Source organism: Vombatus ursinus, unplaced genomic scaffold (assembly GCF_900497805.2).
Source record: "Vombatus ursinus unplaced genomic scaffold, bare-nosed wombat genome assembly UNPS02014794.1, whole genome shotgun sequence".
NCBI lineage: Eukaryota > Metazoa > Chordata > Mammalia > Diprotodontia > Vombatidae > Vombatus > Vombatus ursinus.
This window is the reverse complement of record NW_020954572.1, coordinates 11,759,678-11,779,532: the sequence shown is the minus strand read 5'-3', so window position 1 is coordinate 11,779,532 and position 19,855 is coordinate 11,759,678. Positions and strand designations below refer to the sequence as shown.

At 34.1% G+C, this 19,855-nt stretch overlaps 1 protein-coding gene across 5 annotated transcripts in view; it reads right to left on the bottom strand.

Annotated features, from left to right (window-relative positions):
* Window positions 1–3,168: 3,168 nt before the first annotated feature.
* Window positions 3,169–19,855, bottom strand: part of G2E3 (G2/M-phase specific E3 ubiquitin protein ligase) — a 65,898-nt gene continuing 49,211 nt past the window's right edge. For all 5 annotated transcript variants that reach the window (XM_027870125.1, XM_027870128.1, XM_027870127.1 and 2 more), the window contains 5 exons: window positions 19,434–19,729; window positions 17,630–17,811; window positions 17,126–17,298; window positions 10,292–10,491; window positions 3,169–6,648 (listed from right to left, as the gene is read on the bottom strand). In XM_027870125.1, the coding sequence (XP_027725926.1) occupies window positions 6,395–6,648; window positions 10,292–10,491; window positions 17,126–17,298; window positions 17,630–17,811; window positions 19,434–19,729 (1,105 nt within the window). In that variant the 3' untranslated portion in view covers window positions 3,169–6,394. The remainder of the gene's footprint in view (window positions 6,649–10,291; window positions 10,492–17,125; window positions 17,299–17,629; window positions 17,812–19,433; window positions 19,730–19,855) is intronic.

Genomic DNA, 19,855 nt, shown 5'->3' with positions numbered 1-19,855 from the left:
TGCCCCAACGCCCCCGGAAGTAAAGGGGGCGGGACGCAGGATTGGAGCAGAAAACGAAGAATCAAAAGGCGCTCCCGAGGACACGTGGCTGTGCTGGCCCCGCCTCTTCTAGGTCTTATTGAGTCACGTGGCATGCCAGGCCTGCGCTGGGCGCTCCGAGATTTTAAAAGTCTTTGGCATGTGGCGGTTCCGCGATACTGGAAGCTAGTCCCTCTGAGGGGAAGGGGGATCGCTGGGAACCGTTCTCACCTAACAGGGGTTGAGAGATGGGCAATATCCCATTGTTGGTATTCTATGAATTAATCTTTAGCCTTATTGGCCTTTTTTCCTGTCCGGTGGTGGAGAGGGGGCGGTGGAGACTTCAGACTATTGGATAAAGCAGAGACAGAAGTAATCAACTTCCCATCATTATGGGGAAGTGGGGGAGGGGAAGGATGGAAGGAGAAAAAGGTTCGCGAACTTATTGAACTATTATTTTTTAAAAAGAACCCCAAATTATTGTTTTAAATTTGAATCCTTGGACTTTATTGCACTTCAAAAATGGATACACATGACAGTTCATCTCCCATAATCAATATATCTAAAACATGGAGTTCAACACTGACATACTGCTAAATCTGAAGCTGTACCAAATTCTGCAGTGTAAATTTTAAACTATTTACACAACTAAAACATAATAAAATTCTAATAATCGCTATTATATTAAAATGTAGCAATCTTTTTTTCTAGCGGCAAGTATTTTTATTTTCCACATCAAAGGTTTAATGAAATCACGTCACACTATTGGTTACCTATCATTTATTCCAATAGAAATTACCCAATATTAAAGAAAAATATTGGCACTCCAAAATATTTCATTAGCCATACTTAAAATAATTTTTTAAATTGCATAAATTTATTCAATGTCTGCCAACTTGTAAATTTATTCATTGATATTTTAATTTGCATGCCAGTGATGTAAAACTAAACAGTACATATAAAAGTCAGCCCTTTAAAGGCTTGTGAGGAGCTTGATAGAATATGTGAAAGCTTCTATTCCTAACATCCTTTGAATATTATTGGAGTACAGACAGTTCTTGCTTTACTTCAGGGCACCTTTCTGCAGACCTCTACTAGTAATGTGAATTTGCCCCTACCTACCCATTTTACTTGGGCTATATAACAAAAACATACACAAAATAATACCTTTACACAAGTCATAAAATGTACTAAAATGTAGACACACATGTGAATACTGTACCATGATAATAAACAGAATTATGAAGTGAAAGGTAAAGTTAATGATAAAGCATGCACAGTACTGTACAATAAAGTTAACGTAGGTTTGCAGTTTGCCCTTCCCCCACCCACTGAACTTTTTAGCACAGATAGCTGACTGTGCAACTTTTTTAATGATGCTATCTAAATGTTTGGACAGTGGCTCTCTTTCTTCCTTATATATGAAGATAGCAAGCAATATTATCCTCAACTAGTCTTTGAACTCTAAAAAATTTTTAAGTATTTGGATCCATCTTTTCAATACCAGAAAAAAAAATTCACTCAAATGATGAAATGCTTCTGCCAACTGTTTCCTTGTGAATCTTTTTGGTCTGATCTCAAGTTCCAAAGCTTCCCTTTCTTCTTCTGCAGTCTTTGCAGCTAGCAACTCAATTAGTTCCTCCTTCAACAGTTCTCCATGAGACTCAATCAACTTCTCCATATCATTCTCATCCACTTCTAACTCCAATTCTTCTGCTAATTTTACAATCTTGTTACTCACTTCTTTGAACATTTCATATTTGTGAAATCCATTAAAATCGGGAATGAACTTTGAGCACACTTTTTTTCCAAACTTTCTTCATATATATTTTCTGTTACATCTTCCCATACATGAAGAATTCTTCATATAAAGTCAAATTTGCATAATGCAAATTTACATAAAGTGAAAACTGTATTATGATATTCCTTTTTACCCTTCTCAGCTTTCTGTATTTGCCCCTATATTCGGATCCTCATTTTTCCCTCAATTTTTAAACATTTTTATTTAAAGTTTGGAGTTCCAAATTCTATCCCTCTCTCCACTCCCCCTCCCTGAGATGGTAAGCAATCAGATACAGGTTATATATGTGCAATTATGTAAAACATTTCCATAACTCTTTTTGTACAAGAAGATTCAAAAAAAGGAAAAAAAGTGAAAAATGGCATGCTTCAGTCTATATTCAATCAACATCAGTTCCTTTTCTGGAGGTGGATAGTATGTTTCATCATTAGTCCTTTGGAATTGTCCTGGATCATTGTACTGCTTAGAATAGCTAAGTCATTCACAATTCTTCATTGAACAACGTTGTTGTTACTGTGTACGATGTTCTCTTGGTTCTGTTCACTTTACTAAGCATCAGTTCATGTAAGTTTCCAAGTTTTTCTGAAATCATCCTACTTGTCATTTCTTACAACACAATATTTCATTACAATCATATACCACAACTTGTTTAGCCATTCTCCAATTGATGTGCAACCCTTGATTTCCAATTCTTAGCCACTACAAAAAGAGCTGCTATAAATACTTTTGTACAAATAAGTCCTTTTCCCTTTTTTGGGATATCTTTGGGATATAGACCTAGCAGTGATATCGCTGGATCAAAGAGTTTTATAGCCCTTTGGACATAGTTCCAAATTGCTCTCCAGAAAGATTGGATCAGTTCACAACTTCACCAACTGTGCATTTGTGTCCCAGTTTTCCCACATCCCCTTAAATTTCTATTTTTATTTTTACTTCTTTGATTTTATTGTATCTTGATGTCACATAGTCATCAGTTTCCACTTGTTCAATCCTAATTTTTAAGGAATTTTCTTCAGTGAGCTTTTGTACTTCCTTTTCCATTTGGCCAATTCGATTTTTTAGGGAGATTTTTCCTTGGCAAATTTTTGTATATCTTTTCTCATACTACTGACTTTTTTTTTCATGGTTCTCTTGCATTACTCTCATTTCTTTTCCCAATTTTTCTTCTACTTCTCTAATCTGCTTTTTAAAATCATTTTTAAGCTCTTCTAAGAATTCTTTTTAGGTCCAAGACCAAATTACATTTTCTTTGAGGTTTCACATATAGCCATTTTGACATTATTGTCCTCTTCTAAGTTTATGCCTTGATCCTCCCTATCACCATAGTAATTGTCTATAATCAAGCTCTTATTTTTTTTTTGCTCATTTTTTTTTTTGCCTTTTTTTGTGACCTGGTTTTTTTTATGTGAAAATTGGGTTTTGGTCCTGCACTCCCAAGCTTTTTGTGCTGGGGTTTTTTGGTCTTAATGCTGGCTTTTATTGGGCTTCAGGGCTTAGCTGCTTGCTTTCTCTAGAAGGTAGGCTTCTCTTCTGGCTTGTTCTGGGTAAGGGGGGGCTCCCCATTGGCTTCCCTTGGCTGTGGGGTTTAGTGGCTGGCTTGCTTCAAGGGTAGGGCCTTGCTGCTGGGTTGTTACGGAAACAGGGCCTCTGCTATTGGCCAGCCGTGGGCCAGGGCTTTAGTACTGGTCAGTAATGGGGTCAATGCTTAAAATTATAAAGTGGTTAGTTATACAGTGGTAAACAAATACAGCTTATACCCATGAAGGCAATGCAAACAGGTGGTCACTTTAGGACTGAGAAGTAAACAAGGATTACATGGGGGGGGTTGTGTGTGTGTGTGTGTGTGTGTGTGTGTGTGTGTGTGTGTGTGTGTGTATGAAATTTTTCTATCTCTTGAGAATAAGTGAGAAATTAACTTCAGAGTGCTATTTGTCTTATTTGAAGATTTAATTATAATGCTGCCTCATTTATGTGGTACTTCCTATCCATATGTTCAGTTTAATAAAACTTTTATAGAATTTAATTTATAAAAAGAGATTTTTCCACATTGTACAAAAGGAATCTTTTCACCCTATCAGAATAGACTATGCAGGAAAAGTCCTAATGTGTCAGTTTACACAAAAGTATGCTTTCTTCATGTATTTTTCTGGTTGCTTCCTATGCAACAGAGACATCATTACAAATTACCCAAATTTGCATATCAAAGTGAGTAGACAAAGTTATAGTGTACTGAAAGGCTGTCAACATAATTCCGAGACGTTTCTTTCTAAGTTTCTCTATAGTTCAAAGGTTTGTACACTTTAGAGTAGTTAAGGATAGGAATTGAAACTAATTTCATTAATATAGGAAACTCTCAGGTAAAGATACTCCCTCTACCAATGCAGGCCTGCAACATCTCTGTAATTTATAATCTTAGAAAAACACTCGGGGCACTGGCACTGAGAAGTCACACAAACCAGAATGTGTCAAATGCATGCCTTCAACCTCAGTCTTCCTGGCTTTGAGACCAGGTTTCTATCCATTCTGCCCTGCTGCCTAACGTTAAAAAAATAACTCATGTATATAAAACTGTCACTAGCAGAATTAAATTTGAGATTGGATTATTAAAGCAAATTTTAAATTGTATAAATCCTGGACACAAACTACATACATTAAAGTAAGTAATCAAACTAAAATGAAACATTTTACATTTGATATTACAACCAGAACATGGTACAATTTATCATAAAAGTAACAATAAAATACCATTTAAAATGTTGCCTATTTACAAACAGAGTAAATCTTATTCTAAGTACTTTCCTTAGGATGAATAAACACTAAAGGCAAAGCGACTTGGCAAATTTATCTTTTTTTCATATTGATTTTTGTTGGGATGGAGTCACTGGTCATTCAATTATCAATGACTCAGTGATTGTTTATACCATTTCATTTGAAAAGAAAAATAAACAGCACAGGCCCAAAAGGCATCTCAGGAGAATACTAGAATATTAGTGATTAAAAGAAACATGCTTAAGTGAAAAAAAGAACCAAGCTTATTCATAGGTAAATTTTTGAAATTATATAAGTATGAACATGTGAAAAGTAAAACCACTAACTGATTTCTGTTTAGACATAATTGAAAGTAAAAGACTTACTATATCATATTACCTAAAGGCTTTAACATGAGTGAATCCAAGAGAAGTAAAGATTTGCTGAGTGGTTCCAGAAGCCATAAAAATTTTAAGATACAACTACATTCAAAAAACATGTCAATATAAATAAGTTTAACTTTCAAAACTAAAAAGGAGTAATGATGAAAAGAAGCTGAGATTACGCTATTCTCTCCTCCAAATTCAAATTTGCCCCAAAATACTCATCAATACCAACAAATGTCAAAGGAATCTAGAAATAAATTTAAATCAGTAACTTCATAAGATTTCTTGCTGAATTTTAATTTAGAGGAGTTTAGCTGGCATTGCACTTGTAAGTTAGGGTGAAAAAACATAGTTAAGTACAAATGTAAAAAATCATTAAAATTTTTGGTGGAGTAAAGATGTTCTATCTACTTTAATACTAACTTCAAATTATAGATATGGAAGATGATGAGAATAGGTGTTTTCCAATTTTTAAAAATGCATACATTTGGAAGGAATGTATTAAAAACAGCACTTACATGGAAATTAAGTGAGAATGGCTTCTGGAATGAGAACACGGATTTCTAAATATAATATTTTTGTTCCTTTAAATAATTTACCAATGAAATTAATAGGTGCAAAATCATTTTACATGTATTAAAAGTTAATATCTATGGGGAGACTCATAAAGGCTTACATGGTAATTCAGCTAAGTTAACAATTAATATCCACCACCATAATCAAACCCATAATGTGGCAATAGATGTAGACAGCTAAAATAACTAGATATTAACCCACATTCACTCACTTTGAAGGCACAGAACTGCCCTAAGTCTACAGAAACCAAAACTGTTACCATTAAGGCCAAAGATACAGTTAATAAATATTAACTTTTAGGCACAATTTTAACATAATTCAACTTCACAGGTGCATAAGGAGCAGTTCTATCTTTTACCAGCTGACCTATCTGCACACTTTGATTTCTAGCTTAACGCCACTCCATCTTGAGATTAGGATATTCTTGATTCATATGCTATAATACCTTTAAATTCTGTGGCATTTCTATTTAATGCTTTAAAAGAAAAAAAAGTTGAAAGACAATTATTTTTCATACAAAACTGGAAAATAATTATAGTTTACCTGAAGTAAATATAACTTAGAAAACCAGTCAATAACAAGTTTTTATGTGTATCATGACAAAGTAACAACTTACTAAAGTTACTTATTTTGAAGTTCATAGATAAAAGCATCAAGAAAATACAAAATGTTACATCAAAGTTGAATAAGAAATTCCTTAACATATTGTACTTTTTAAAATGTCACCACTTTCTTTAAAATTCATATCAAATACTAATGAATTAGGACTGGCAAGTTTTAAGACAAGGGAGCATTAAGGACAAAGTTCTATAATGTTAAGAACATAATGATAGCAGCTTACAAGGAGGCACTTCTGAAATAAGATTTAACATCCAGTGTAGTAATTTTTTTCTCTTTCTAGTTCTAAAGCATTTCTGATGGCAAAGTCCATGTTTTCTTGAAATTCCTTATATGTGTTGGTTATAGGAAGAGTTAACTTGTTGTAGTATTTGGTTCCAACAGGATAATCAGCATGCAAAAATTCAATGGATGGAGTAGGCTGAAATCCAACAGGTGGAATGGAGCGGCAACCTGTTGCAAAAAGTAGGATATCTTCTAATGTTACTACAGATTCTCCACCTGAAACATACAAAAAAAAATGACAGGAAAGTTAAAATATTTGCATAATTTTAGAAAATCTTCAGCATTTTGGAGGTAGGCACGGTGTTAAAACAAAAAAAATTTTTAGGGGCAGCTAGGTGGCACAGTGGGTAGAGCACCGGCCCTGAACTCAGGAGGACCTGAGTTCAAATCTGGCCTGATACCAAACACTTGACACTTACTACCTGTGTGACCCTGGGCAAGTCACTTAACCCCAATTGCCTAAAAAAAAAAAATAAAAAAAAAATTCTTAAATCATTTCCATTTAAAATTTTAACAAATAAATTTTGGCATGTTAATTAGAATGAAAAACAAAAGGTATCAATAAAAAAGTGAGCAATGAAGAAATTAAAGTTAATTTCAAAATCAAAATCTTATTTCTAGATCCTAATAAAGCTCATGTTGAAAATGAATTGCTTTACATTATTCATACCCACTGCTAAGTTGAAAGACTGTAAATATACCATTGGGAAATATATGTAGGATACCTTTTAAGAAATTTTGAAATAATTTTGCCTAATCAGTAATAACAAGGATAAGGGGAATGAAAGGGCACTTTTTTTTCCCAGAAATATTTTGAGAAGCTTACAATGTTTCCTTCACCTGAAGCTACTCACTTTGGACCATCTTATCTTTAATGGATTTCATGGAAGGATTTTCTCACTAATAGGGCAGACTATTACTCAACCTGATCTTTTCCTGTGGGATTCTTGTCAATTTCTTCCCATAAATTCCTCCATATAAAATTCATCCAATGTGTTCAAGGTCTTCTTCATGGTATTTTAACATTCCAGAGTACCACATTCAGGCTGTTCACCTAAAATCCCTTGATCTTGCTACACAACAGGCCCAGCTTTCTTGGATTATATATTTTCTGGACACCACCTTAACATTTTAAGTGCAAGTCCATCTTTGACAATATGCATTGTCCTTTGGGTAACCTGCAAGTTTTCAGAGATTTTGATGTTTCATGATTCATAGCCATATTATATTACCACACAAAGATAGATTTTATTTCAGAAAGCATCATGAGATAATGGGAAATTCTGTGCTATTTCTCGAATGTAATCTAGAAAAATCTCCTATTTAATTCTGGGCCCAGATCATTATCTATCTGGAGTGCCTTCCAAATTAAGTGTATTAATGGCCTAACTCACTGGCCTGTATATTCAGCTGCATTGTCATTATCCAGATAATAGCTTTCTTCTTCATTTGGTTTTCCCTTTATGGATGGTTAGGTTGAAGTCTTTAGAACGGTTGTAAATTTCATTAAGGAGACCTTGTAATAATAGTGCAGGGAGGGACTGATGCAAATTAAACAATGTCATCCCTGGAACAGGAGTGCCTGGAGGCTTTAATCATTTATAGAGAATTACTCATCAATCAATTTGCATCATGTGGAACAGTCTACACAATGAGGGGAAACATCTTTGTTGAACTATTTTTCTGTTTTATGCTTAATATTAACAATTAAGCTTCACTGAACAAACTTCTCTTTCATTACATTTGTTGTAATGGTGTTTTCATAAGGATGGTAGACACCTCACAGAAGTAACACTTCTATCAGAAAGGCTGTAGGAAGAGAGACATACTAATGCACTGTTGGTGGAGCTGTGAATTGGTCTAACCTTTCCGGAAAAATATTTAGAATTACATAAGCAAATTCACTGAAGGGGCAGCTAGGTAGTGCAGTGGAGAGAGCACCAGCCCTGGAGTCAGGAGGACCTGAGTTCAAATCCAGCCTCAGACACCTGACACTAGCTATGTGACCCAAGGCAAGTCACTTTACCCCAATTACCTCACCCCCCCCAAAAAAAATTCACTGAAGTGCACATACCTGCTAATTCAGCAAAACCACCAATTTGCTTATACTTCAAAGAGATTAGAAAAAGGGAAACATCCAACACATACATATGTGTATATATATGTGTATATATATATCTATAGATATATATATATATGTAAAAAGATATTTATAGCAGCAGTTTGTGAAATAGCAAGTAATTGGAAGGAAAGTGATTGTCCCTTCTCCCATTTCTTTCCAGAGGTGAAAGGCTATGGGTGTGGAATACTTTATAATGTCAGACTCTTTCATTGTGTTAGCTAGTTTCACTGAATCTTTTTTCTGCTTTTTATTTATTGTTAAATGGCTCTGGGGAGGTTGGGGAGGAAAGATAGACTGAAAAATATAGATTACATAAAAATAAGAGATAGCTATTTAAAAAAATTAAGTGGATGCCTATTGACTGGGAAATAGCTTAACAAAGTATAGTGTATGGATGTAATAGAACATTACTATACTGTAAAAATGATACATATGAAGAATTCAGAAATTTGGGTGATTAATAAAACGAAACCAAGAGAACAAATTGAATGATGACTGCAATAACATGAAGGAAAACAACACTGAAAAACTTCAGAACTCAAAGTAGTGACCAGTTATAATGGTAAAACATAGATTGTGTCTCTTGGCAAGGAGGCAGTCTATTAAGGCATACATTTTCAGACACAGCCAATAGGTTGATAATTTTACTTACTTGATACAAAGGAAAGTTTAAGGAACTCAAGAAATGACTGACATAAAAAAAGAAGACCTCTCTGGGCCTGCCTTTAACGCTTGCTCCATAAAGTCATTTTTTGACACTCTACAAATAACAATGAGAGCACCTTCAAATCAAATGCATAACCATGAAGCTGTGGCCTAGTACAGAAAACAGTTTATGAAAACTTAGCTATGACATCTCATATTTTCTTAGGATACACTTGATGTAAATCAATCTCAAAATATTATAGAGAAATTATAGAGGAACACAAGTTAGTTGTTATTGATTTCCTTTTGATCCTATTTCTTTGAATAAAATGAAAAAAATTATTCTTTGGTAGCAATTCTGTATGTAATTTTTTTCTGATAATAATCTAGTATCTTCCCCTTTTTCAGATATCTTGAAAATTTATCTCTCAATGCTTTCAAAATTGGGGTGGCTCTAGCACAGATATTTTTCTGTATGTACTTGGTCCAGTTCTGCTTTTCTTCCAAAGTACAAATATGATGATTTCACTATCATCAATAATGAAAATGGCTTATTACAAAAATATTGGTCAGCATCTTATTTTCCTTATTTTAATATTGAACAGAACTGTAATAGCTGCTTATAATAACTCAGACTCATCCTAAAGCATCAAAAGGGCCATGGAAGGACTGACGTTGACCCCTGTAAATTTCATGAGAGCAGGGATAATGGTTGTTGAATGAACACTTGCTGATTGATAGCCTTCACTATAAATTTTCATAGAATTTGCCATAGCATGTAAACTAGAAAAATGTCAAATGCATGGATGTGTATGCAGTAGAAACTTACATTATCAAAATATGTTTCTCTAAAAAGACTTAAATGTTCCTTAAGAGAATTTGGTAGTTAATTTTACTGAGTATAATTTATCTCATATCACTCTACTTTGTCAGACAACTTGGACTGAAATATTAAAATTTTAGTGTAAGCTAAGGAAAAATGAGGAATTTGTAAGATTGAGAGGCAAAACTAAAATACTAAAAAAAAGAGAGATAAAAACCTAAACAAAATCTAAACACAGATACTTTGAAAATTTTAAAATATTCACTTACTTTCAACATTCTGCAAGTAATTCATCCAAAACCCCACAGCTCTGGTGTCCTGTGCTTCAGACAATTTGTGCATAGTAAAAAGATCACTAAGGATTTTGGTTGTAAGTCTCTCAGGCTTGTGACATAGGACACTATAAAATGCTTCTGGATATTTCTGCATTGTTTCCAACACACCAAGAGTTCTCAAACCCTGCTGAAAACTAAAGAGGAGGGAAAAAAAGAATGAATCCATTGGGGGGTTGGGGGGGAGGGGAGAACATTGGTTTTGTTTTGCAAACATTCAGGAAGATGAAAAAATTTATTTCCAGCTGAATGTTTTCTGACTAGATTTTCATGAATAATTTGTTACAAAAGACCTAAGGTTTGACATCAGTATTTTAGAAAACATTTCATTGTATTTTAGCATTCAGTAGTTAAAGTGGAACTTCTTTATAATCTTGAAGAGATAGGACTAAAAGCCTACCTTTATAAGCTAACCACACTAGATGTATATTTATGTACATTCGAGTCAATACCTGAATTGAATACCCATATTCAATGTACCATATTAGGTGCTAAGGATATAAGAGTAATAAATCTAACTTGGAGGTGGGGGAGAATAGATAAAATAAGTAGTCAGATAATTATGACATAAAAAAAGGCAACATCTATGTCAAGTGCTAAAAAAAATGTAGGGTGCTAGACACAAAAGCAAGAGCAAGTAACAAGATGAATATGAGATTGTGCTAAGACATTGAGAGAATAGTGATAGGAGGACTAAGGCTTAGAAAAAGCCAAGGCTGTCTTGAAAAGCTAATAAGGATAAGCAAAGAGATTAAAAAAACAAACAAACCATAACTATGGGGAAAGAGGGAATCAAAGAAGGAAAAGACCTCCTACTTTGGGTGGGAAAAATGATGACAATAACAGAGGAGGCACAGCTACTGAATTCTTACTTTGCTGCTATTTTGGGGCAGCTAGATGGCACAGTGAATAGAGTGCAGGACCTAGAGTCAGGAATACTCATCTTCATGAGTTCAAATCAGTCCTTATACACTTATTAGCCATGTGACCCTGGACAAATCACTTAACCTCAGTCACTCGCCTCAATCTCCTCATTTGTAAAATAAGCTGGAGAAGGAAATGGTAAACAACTCCAGTATCCTTGCCAAGAAAACCCTAAATTGGATCATGGAGAGTCAGACGTGACCAAAAAACAATTGAATAACAACTTGCTGCTATTTCTCTGACAAAAATGAACTTCAGTTTACAAGGAATGGAACAAAAAATGGCTCAGAGAGTTGATACTCAAGCTAAGCAATGAGCAACAAGCCAAGCAACTTAGTTACCCTTTGGTGAATTTAAATTATCTATTTCTGATAAACTAAATAAATTCTCAGGTATGGAAATAGCTGACATTTAATAGTTGATTCACTGTAGGAGAAATATAAAAAGTTGGACAGAATACAAAGGCAACATGGGCTTACAGACCAAGTGCTGTCCAAATTTTCATTTCAAAGAAAGAAAAGAGAATATGTAAACTACAGACAGTAAGCTTGACTTCTTGGTAGAATTGTAGAATGTCTTAATAAAGAGGTGGTTGTTTTTGTTGTGTTCTAGTCATATTTCAATTGTTTCTGACTTTTCTTGACCCCTTTTGGGGGTTTTCTTGGCAAAGATACTGGAGTGGTTTGCCATTTCTTTCTCCAGCTAATTTTACAGATAAGGAAACTGAAGCAAACAGGATTAAGTGACTTGCCCAGGGTCACACCAGTGGTAAATGTCTGAGTCTGGATTTGTACTCAAGAAGATGCCCTAATTTTTCCTCCTTACATTTGCTTTCACAAAAAAACAAAAAACAAAAGACCGAAAACCAAAATCTCCCGGAAAGATTGTTGCAAATGGTTGTTGAAATCAAACTATTATATATAGTAGTCTTCACAGTTTCAAGACAAGCCAGAGAGAGGAGAATTCCTTGATTCTAAAGAATGGAAGAATACATAACAACCTGCTGTGTATTTCAGAACCCCTATTTTGTCTGTGGCAGTAAAATATTTCTAGATCAGGGATCTTAAACTGGTGAATCTGCAGATAGATTTCAGGGGCCCTAGGAACTTGGATGGAAAATAAATTACACCTTTACTTTAACTCACCTCTACCTGGAATTTAGCCATTCCCTCAATTTATTTTATGCATTTAAGAACATTCAGGCTTTATTAGACAGCTTATGGGGTCTATGACACAAAAAAAGTTTAAAAATCCCTGATCTACTTAATGTCAAAATGTTTCTCTCACTGGACTTCCTGATTATGAGACCACCAAGATGAAAGTCTAGATATTTTCTTTCATCTCCATGACCTCTCAAATCTCTCTAAAACAGAAATAATATACCAAAGAGAATGCCACTTTTGCCATCTCCATGATTTAGGACAATTCAGAATCCAAAAGAAGGTAAACAAAACAAAACAAACAAGAAGCCCAAGAACTAATCCCTACCTTGAATTTACTTCAGACCCCTTCCCCATTACTCAAATGAGCAGCAGTGAGGCTACTGTAGCACACCAAGGAACTAAACCATGGGCTTGAAATAAAACCCAATGACCTAGTACATAAGCTTGTAATAAAACTCAACCCTACAAATTGAGAATGTAAATAAACAAAAGTACAAGAAAACCTGGAAGAAAAGCAACAAAAAACAGTAATATTAAAAGAAAATATGCTTACTATCCAACCAAAATATATTGATCTTGAAAAAAAGGATGCAAAGAGACAAACTAAGGATCATAGGTCTCCCAGAAGAACATGAAAGGACAAAAACCTTAACACCATAATGCATTAAGTAATACAAAAAACTGCCTAGAACTTCTGAACATAGGAAATGAAATACCAATTGAAAGAACTGATAGATTGGGTCTCAAACCAAACCAAAACAAAAAAATCAAGGCTGTAGACTCCATGACAAATAGTGATTAAATATAACCATTCAATTCAGAAACAACAAGTTCTGCAAGGAGAAAAACCTTTATGTACAAAGGAAAGGAATAACATCAGACTATTCTGCACCAGGTAGAAAACACTGGAGTAGATAGATTAATATGTTCCAAAGAAGAATGGGGCTCAGGAAGCAGCCCAGGGTGACCTATCCTGCAAATTTGAGTTTAACAATAAACGGAAAAATAAAATGGAATAAAGAGACATTTGAAACAATTTAAGAAAGAAAGCCAGAACTCAAGAGATTTGCTTCTCAAACACCCCGGAAAACAGAAATGCAAGAGGTGTGAACACATGCAGCAGCCAAGGACAACAACAGCAATGGAGTCACATCAGAGAAACTAGTAAGAGACTTCCTTCTAAATATACATAAAGAGATGTAGGAAAAGACATAAGTCATGTGGAGTTAAAGACACAGGCCGGGGGCATTGTGGACAGAAACAATGATGCCCATTCTGTGTACTATTAGTTGAGATAGTTCTGGAAATGCTAGCAACAGTTATAAGACAAGAGAAAGAAATTAAAGGTAAAAAGTAAAGAGGAAACAAAACTGTCCTTATTTGTTGATATGATGGTAAATTTGGAAAATCCTAGGAAATCAACAAAGGTACTAATTGAGACAATTAAAGCTTCAGCAAAGTTGCAGGCTACAAAGTAAACCTTCAAAAGGCAACAGCATTTCAACAAAATCCAAGAAGCAAAAATAGAGAAATCCCATTCCAAATAATTACAAAATGCAAAATATATGTGGAGAGGGACCTACCAAAAAACACAAAAGATTTATAAAGATTCAATTATAAAGTTCTCCTTAAAGAAAGGAAGTTTAAATAGCTAGAGGAATATTCACTGCTCATGGTTAGGCTATGCCAATATAATAAAAAGGACAATATCTGGTATTGGGGGAGAGAGAGAGAGAGCGAGAGAGAGCGAGCGAGAGAGAGAGACAGAGAGAGAGAGAGAGAGAGAGAGAATGGAACAGACTAGATAAAGGAGAATCAGAAATAATAGAACTCAATAAGCCAGTATTTGATAAAATGGAAAACATAAGTTACCTTGGAAAAACCTCCTCATTTAATAAAAATTGCTGGGAAAACTAGAAAGCAGCCCAAAATAATTTTTTTTAGATTGAGACCAGCACCTTATATCATATTCCAGAATACATTTTAAATGGATGGCCTTAATATTAAAGATCATATTACTTAAAAATTGAAAGAGAATAGATCATATACCTCTCATGGGTATGATGGGTAAGAGAGATATTCTTAACCAAACAAGTGATAGTGGCAATTACAAAAGATAAAACTGATAGCTTTGATTATTTGAAACTGAAAAAGCTTCTGCACAGACAAAATTAATCGATCTAGGATAAAAAAGGAAATGGTCAAATAGGAAAAAAAATTTTTTCAATCAAATTTCTGGGATTAATGTCTTTTTGTTGTTGTCATTTCAGTTATATTCAAACTCTTCCTGACCTCATTTGGAGTTTTCTTGGCAAAGATACTAAAGTGGTTTGCCATTTCTTTCTCCAGCTCATTTTACAGATGAAGAACTGAGGCAAAAAGGGTTAAGGAACTTGTCCAAGGTCATACAACTAGTAAATGTCTGAGGCCAGATTTGAACTCACAAAGATAAGTCTTCCTGATTCCACACCTGGCTCTCTATCCACTGTGACACCTACCTGCCCCTATTTGTGTCTGACAGCCAAGATATATAAACATTTAATAAGTGTATATAAGACTAATAGCCATTCCTTAATAGTGGTAAAAGGATATGAACAAAAAGTTCTTAAAAGAAAAATTACAAAGTATTCACAACCATATGAAAGAATGCTCCAGTAATGCCAATCAAAACAACCTTGGGTTTTTGTCTCACACCCTGAAAATTGACAAAGATGACAAAAAAAGTAACAGTCGATGTCTGCAGGGGTTGTGGGAAGATAGGCACACTGATTGATACCTTGTTGGCGGAGCTGCAAAATGGTACAACCATTTTACAAAGCAATTTGAAAAATAAAGAGCAAATAATGTGACTAAAATGTCTACATCCTTTGAACCAGAGCTTCTATTACCAGGTTTATACCCCAAAGAATCCACTGATAAAAAGAAAACCTCCATATACAATAAACATTTATAGCAGCACTTTTCGTGATAACAAAAATTGGAGGGGCAGCTAGGTGGCGCAGTGAATAGAGTTGGGGCCTTGGAGTCAGAAGGACCTGAGTTCAAATTCAGCCTCAGAAAATTAACACTTACTAGCTGTGTGACCCTGGCCAAATCACTTAACCCTGATCACCTCACCAAAAGGAAAAAAAAAAGAAAAAAAGTGGAAACAAAACAGATACCCATCAATTGGGAATGCAAATTGTGGTAGATAAATGTAATGGAATTTTGTATGTGATGAATAGAAAGAAGCATGGAAAGCTCTACATGAATTAATATACTTTGAAGTAAGTAAGTCCAAGAAATCAAGATACACAGTAAACTACAAAAATATAAATGGAAAAGAATCACCACCTACCAAAAAATCAAAAGTGAATGTAACAAAATTATAAAGATCAAGTAGGATTTGAATTAAGAGACATGAAAGAACATCTCCAACCCACCCCCTTTCATGGAGCTAAGAGATCCATAGATGTTACACACTGCACATATTTTCTAACTTTTTTTTATCAAACAGTTGTGCTCATTTTTTTCCTCTTTAAAAAAATTCTATGTGTTAAACAGCATGTTTCTCTGGAGGGGGAACAGACACTGGGATAACTATGACAATCTAAGAAACAGAAGGCATCAATAAAAATTTATTTTTAAAAAGTTTATCTCTGACTGCATCCCTTTTCCTTTCCATATCAAATCCCAGTTACCTGGACATGCCATCTGGGTGCTATTATCAGTTTTAGTAAAACTGTACTAAACCATTTTATTTGTTTTGTTTACTATAATAAAAGTGATACAGAATAGGCCTTAAAATAATAATAGCTAGAATTTATATACTGCTTTAAGGTTTGCAAAGCACTTTACATATGTTACCTCATTTAACCAAAGGTATCATTCATATGTAACGGAGAAGTAGTATATTATATTCTTACACGTTCAATTGTTCTATGTTTTAATACATTTGTATGTAAAATGCATCAAAAGAACATAAAGCTTAGAAAACTATCTGGTTTTGAAGAACTATTTGAGAATTAAATTCCTGAATGTTATTATAGTAATATAAATAGAGAAGCTTAACATAAGGAATGAGTAAGGCATTTCAAATGTTAATCATTCTGCTATTTATTAAAAGATGAAAAATGTGCCCTTGAAAGCCATGATTTCAAAAATGTTAAATTTGCAATTAAAGTCAACTACGGACAAAAAGAAATGAATAGCTAGTGCCATAATATACTTTTATTATTTTTAAATTAATATTTCTGCCTTATAAAGGACATTATATGCTGAAATGATTGCTACTTTCTCCTATTACATACTAGTATCATGGCAGCCTCAGAAACTTTCAGTCACTTAACCTTGCTGAGCCTGTTTCCTCACCTGTAAAAAAGAGACAATAATAATAATAATAATGATAATGCCTGCTTCAAAGGACTATTATAATGACCAAAGAAGGTAACATGCTTTGCAAACCTTTAAGAACAAAACATGCAAGCTGTTATTGTACAATAAAACCAATTCCATAAGATAAGACCGGTAAAATTGTTGTCCATTGGAGGAGCTGAAATCCATACAAAGAGCATACTAAATGAAGCTGATTCCTATGTTTGGTATGTCATGTATGGGACCAAATATACCTTCAGTTACCAGTGAGAAACTGGGGCATGTAAATTAAAACATGTAATTCTAGAATTCCACATGCAAACAAACCTACCTGTCCAAGGGTGCCTGCACTCTTTTAATTACATGATGGGTGAGTATGTCTTTTACTAACACATCCTTGTCACTTAGCACTGTTACAAGTCTTAGACATCCAATGTGAGACAGGTATTCAAAGCAATCACGTATTGCTGACCTTAAGTGAGTCAAAGTTTTTGAACTTTTTATCTGCACCAAGAGAAAATAAACATATATATATATATATATATATTTACTAGAGATGTGTATGCCTTAAACAAATCTTATCTACTGCTTTATCTCTACTTTGGATTACATTTGAGAAATTAAAACTTTTTTCAAGCTAAAAGTTTAACAAATACTTCAGTGATTAATAATAGTAATTTTCTGTTGCAAAATACAGTTCCCTGAATATGCGATAAGCTACAATCAGGAAGCATACAAATCCATCCCTTGTCTTAATCCTAAGCTATGGCGTTTAAATTTACCAAATAATGCATGCTCTTAATTATGTTTTCATGTACATTGGTAAAGTTCTTACCTTGGTTATTATTTGCATCATATTACTGTCTTCAACATCTTCTAGAGTTGGCTCCACATTCTCTGGTCCACAGACAAGGCAGTTAAATAATGTTTTAGAAAACAAAAATGGCGGTGGCCCACCATGCACCAAAGAAATGGCAATCATTCTACCAGCCTCAAAGTAGAGATTCTCTTTAAGAGCTGTAAGTGTAGATGAAAATTGAGGATTCCTTAAATTTTAATTTTTAAATTTTTATTTATTTTTTATTTATCTATATAAAATAAATATATTAATCTATTTAATTTTTACTTAACTATCATTTTAATAATAATAAATACATTTAAATGAAGAAAAATATAATCCAAAATATGGTAAAGTAAAACATCAAAATATAAAGGAATAAACAACTAGCTAGCCAGAACTGTCAAAGCTTAGAATTGTATAAGACAGACCTCTACTGAATTTGTTGAAAGGGTTTTAAAATACCAGGACAACCTCTTCACTATGGATTTATTTGTACCATGCTAATACAGATTCTAGAATGTTTCTAAGGGGAACTTTGTGATTTATCAATACGGAGCAACAGGAACTTGATAAATTTTTGCTGAATTAGGATTCCCAAAATGGTGAGTTAAGGGAAACATGAGAGGAAGAAAATTCTGAAGCATAATTAAATTTTTTTTATATCATCTCCAACTTCCACTTACAGCAGGGGTTTGCTGGTATTTATTCTCATCATGAAGACCTAACATAAGCAATGGTGGCATAGAAAGGTCTTACAAATTAGATATTTTGTCTAAGAATCAATATTGCCCAAATCATATTTAGAAGCTATGTCCACTAATTCATAGGTTTTATTTTTAGTCACGTGAAGTAATGAATATTAAGTTCTTTAACCAAATCCTATCAAATAAGCAGCCATTCAAATTGCCTACTCTAAGTTAAATAAGGGGCAGATAGATGGCTCAGTTAATAGGGTCCTGGATGTGGAATCAGGAAGACCTGAGTTCAAATTCAGCCTCAGACATTTTCTAACTATATGACCTGGGGCAAGTCATTCAACCTCTGCATAGGAGGCAGCTAAGTGGCTCTGTGGATATAGCATTGGGCCTGGTATCAGGAAGACCTAAGTTCAAATCCGACCTTAGACACTTAATCTGTGTTATTCTGGGCAAGTTATTTAATCTGTTTGCCTTAATCCACTAGAGAAGGAAATGGCAAACCAGTATCTTTGCCAATAAAACTCCATGGACAGTAAGTATGGTCCACTGGGTCATGAAGAGTTGGACACTACTGAACAAAATAACAAAAGTTAAATAAAGCAGTGTAAAGAAAACCCCTCAATTTCAAATGGTAAATTGCATTTTGTCATAGAACCAGAGAATCTCATGACTGAAAGAGAATCACTACAGACATCCTCAACAAAAGAAAATAATTCTTTCCCAAAATTTACTGTACTAAACCTATTTTTCTATTATACTCTTTCTTAGTAATGAATGAATGAAAAAATGCTTCTTATATTCCAAGCACTATGCTAAGCTCTGGGGATACAAACGAAAAAAGCAAGTTAGTCCCTCCTCTAAAAAATTCATACTCTAATTGATAGAAACAGCACATAAAAAGTATATTCAGCTGCAGGATGGATGGAAAGGCCTCAAAGTTCTAAGGCTGCAATGGAGGTGAGGATGGCAATGCCCAGATGTAAATTCCATTTTAATATTTTAAATCACAGTTGCTAATTTCTGTTTTTAACTTCTTGTTCGTTTATTTCTTTATACTAGTTAATATACTAAGCATGCTTAATTATAAATAAAAGGTTTACCTTCAGAATTAAGGGACAAGTTCTTTGACATGGACCCTTCAAATAGTGATGAGCTCTCAAGCTGTCCCATTAAAAGGCTTAAGAATTCATGCTTTGATCCATCAGTATCTCCATTTCCATTACAGAACTGTACCTCAATTGCATCTGATGGATTAAAGTTTCGCCTTCTGAATCCTTTTATGGCACTATTCCAGATATTTTCTTTGTTGATATAGAGTTTTCGAGTTTTTTGTTTAATTTGGTATCCTAATTCTCTCAATATGTTGGAAATGTCTCTTTTCAACATGCTGACTTCCCTAAAAAATATGAATTTAAAACATACATATATTCTGCATATGCAATATAGTAGTTATAGCTAGAACATGAGAATAGGGAATCACAAGAAGGCATTCCTTATTTGCAAACTGTAACAGCTGCCATCC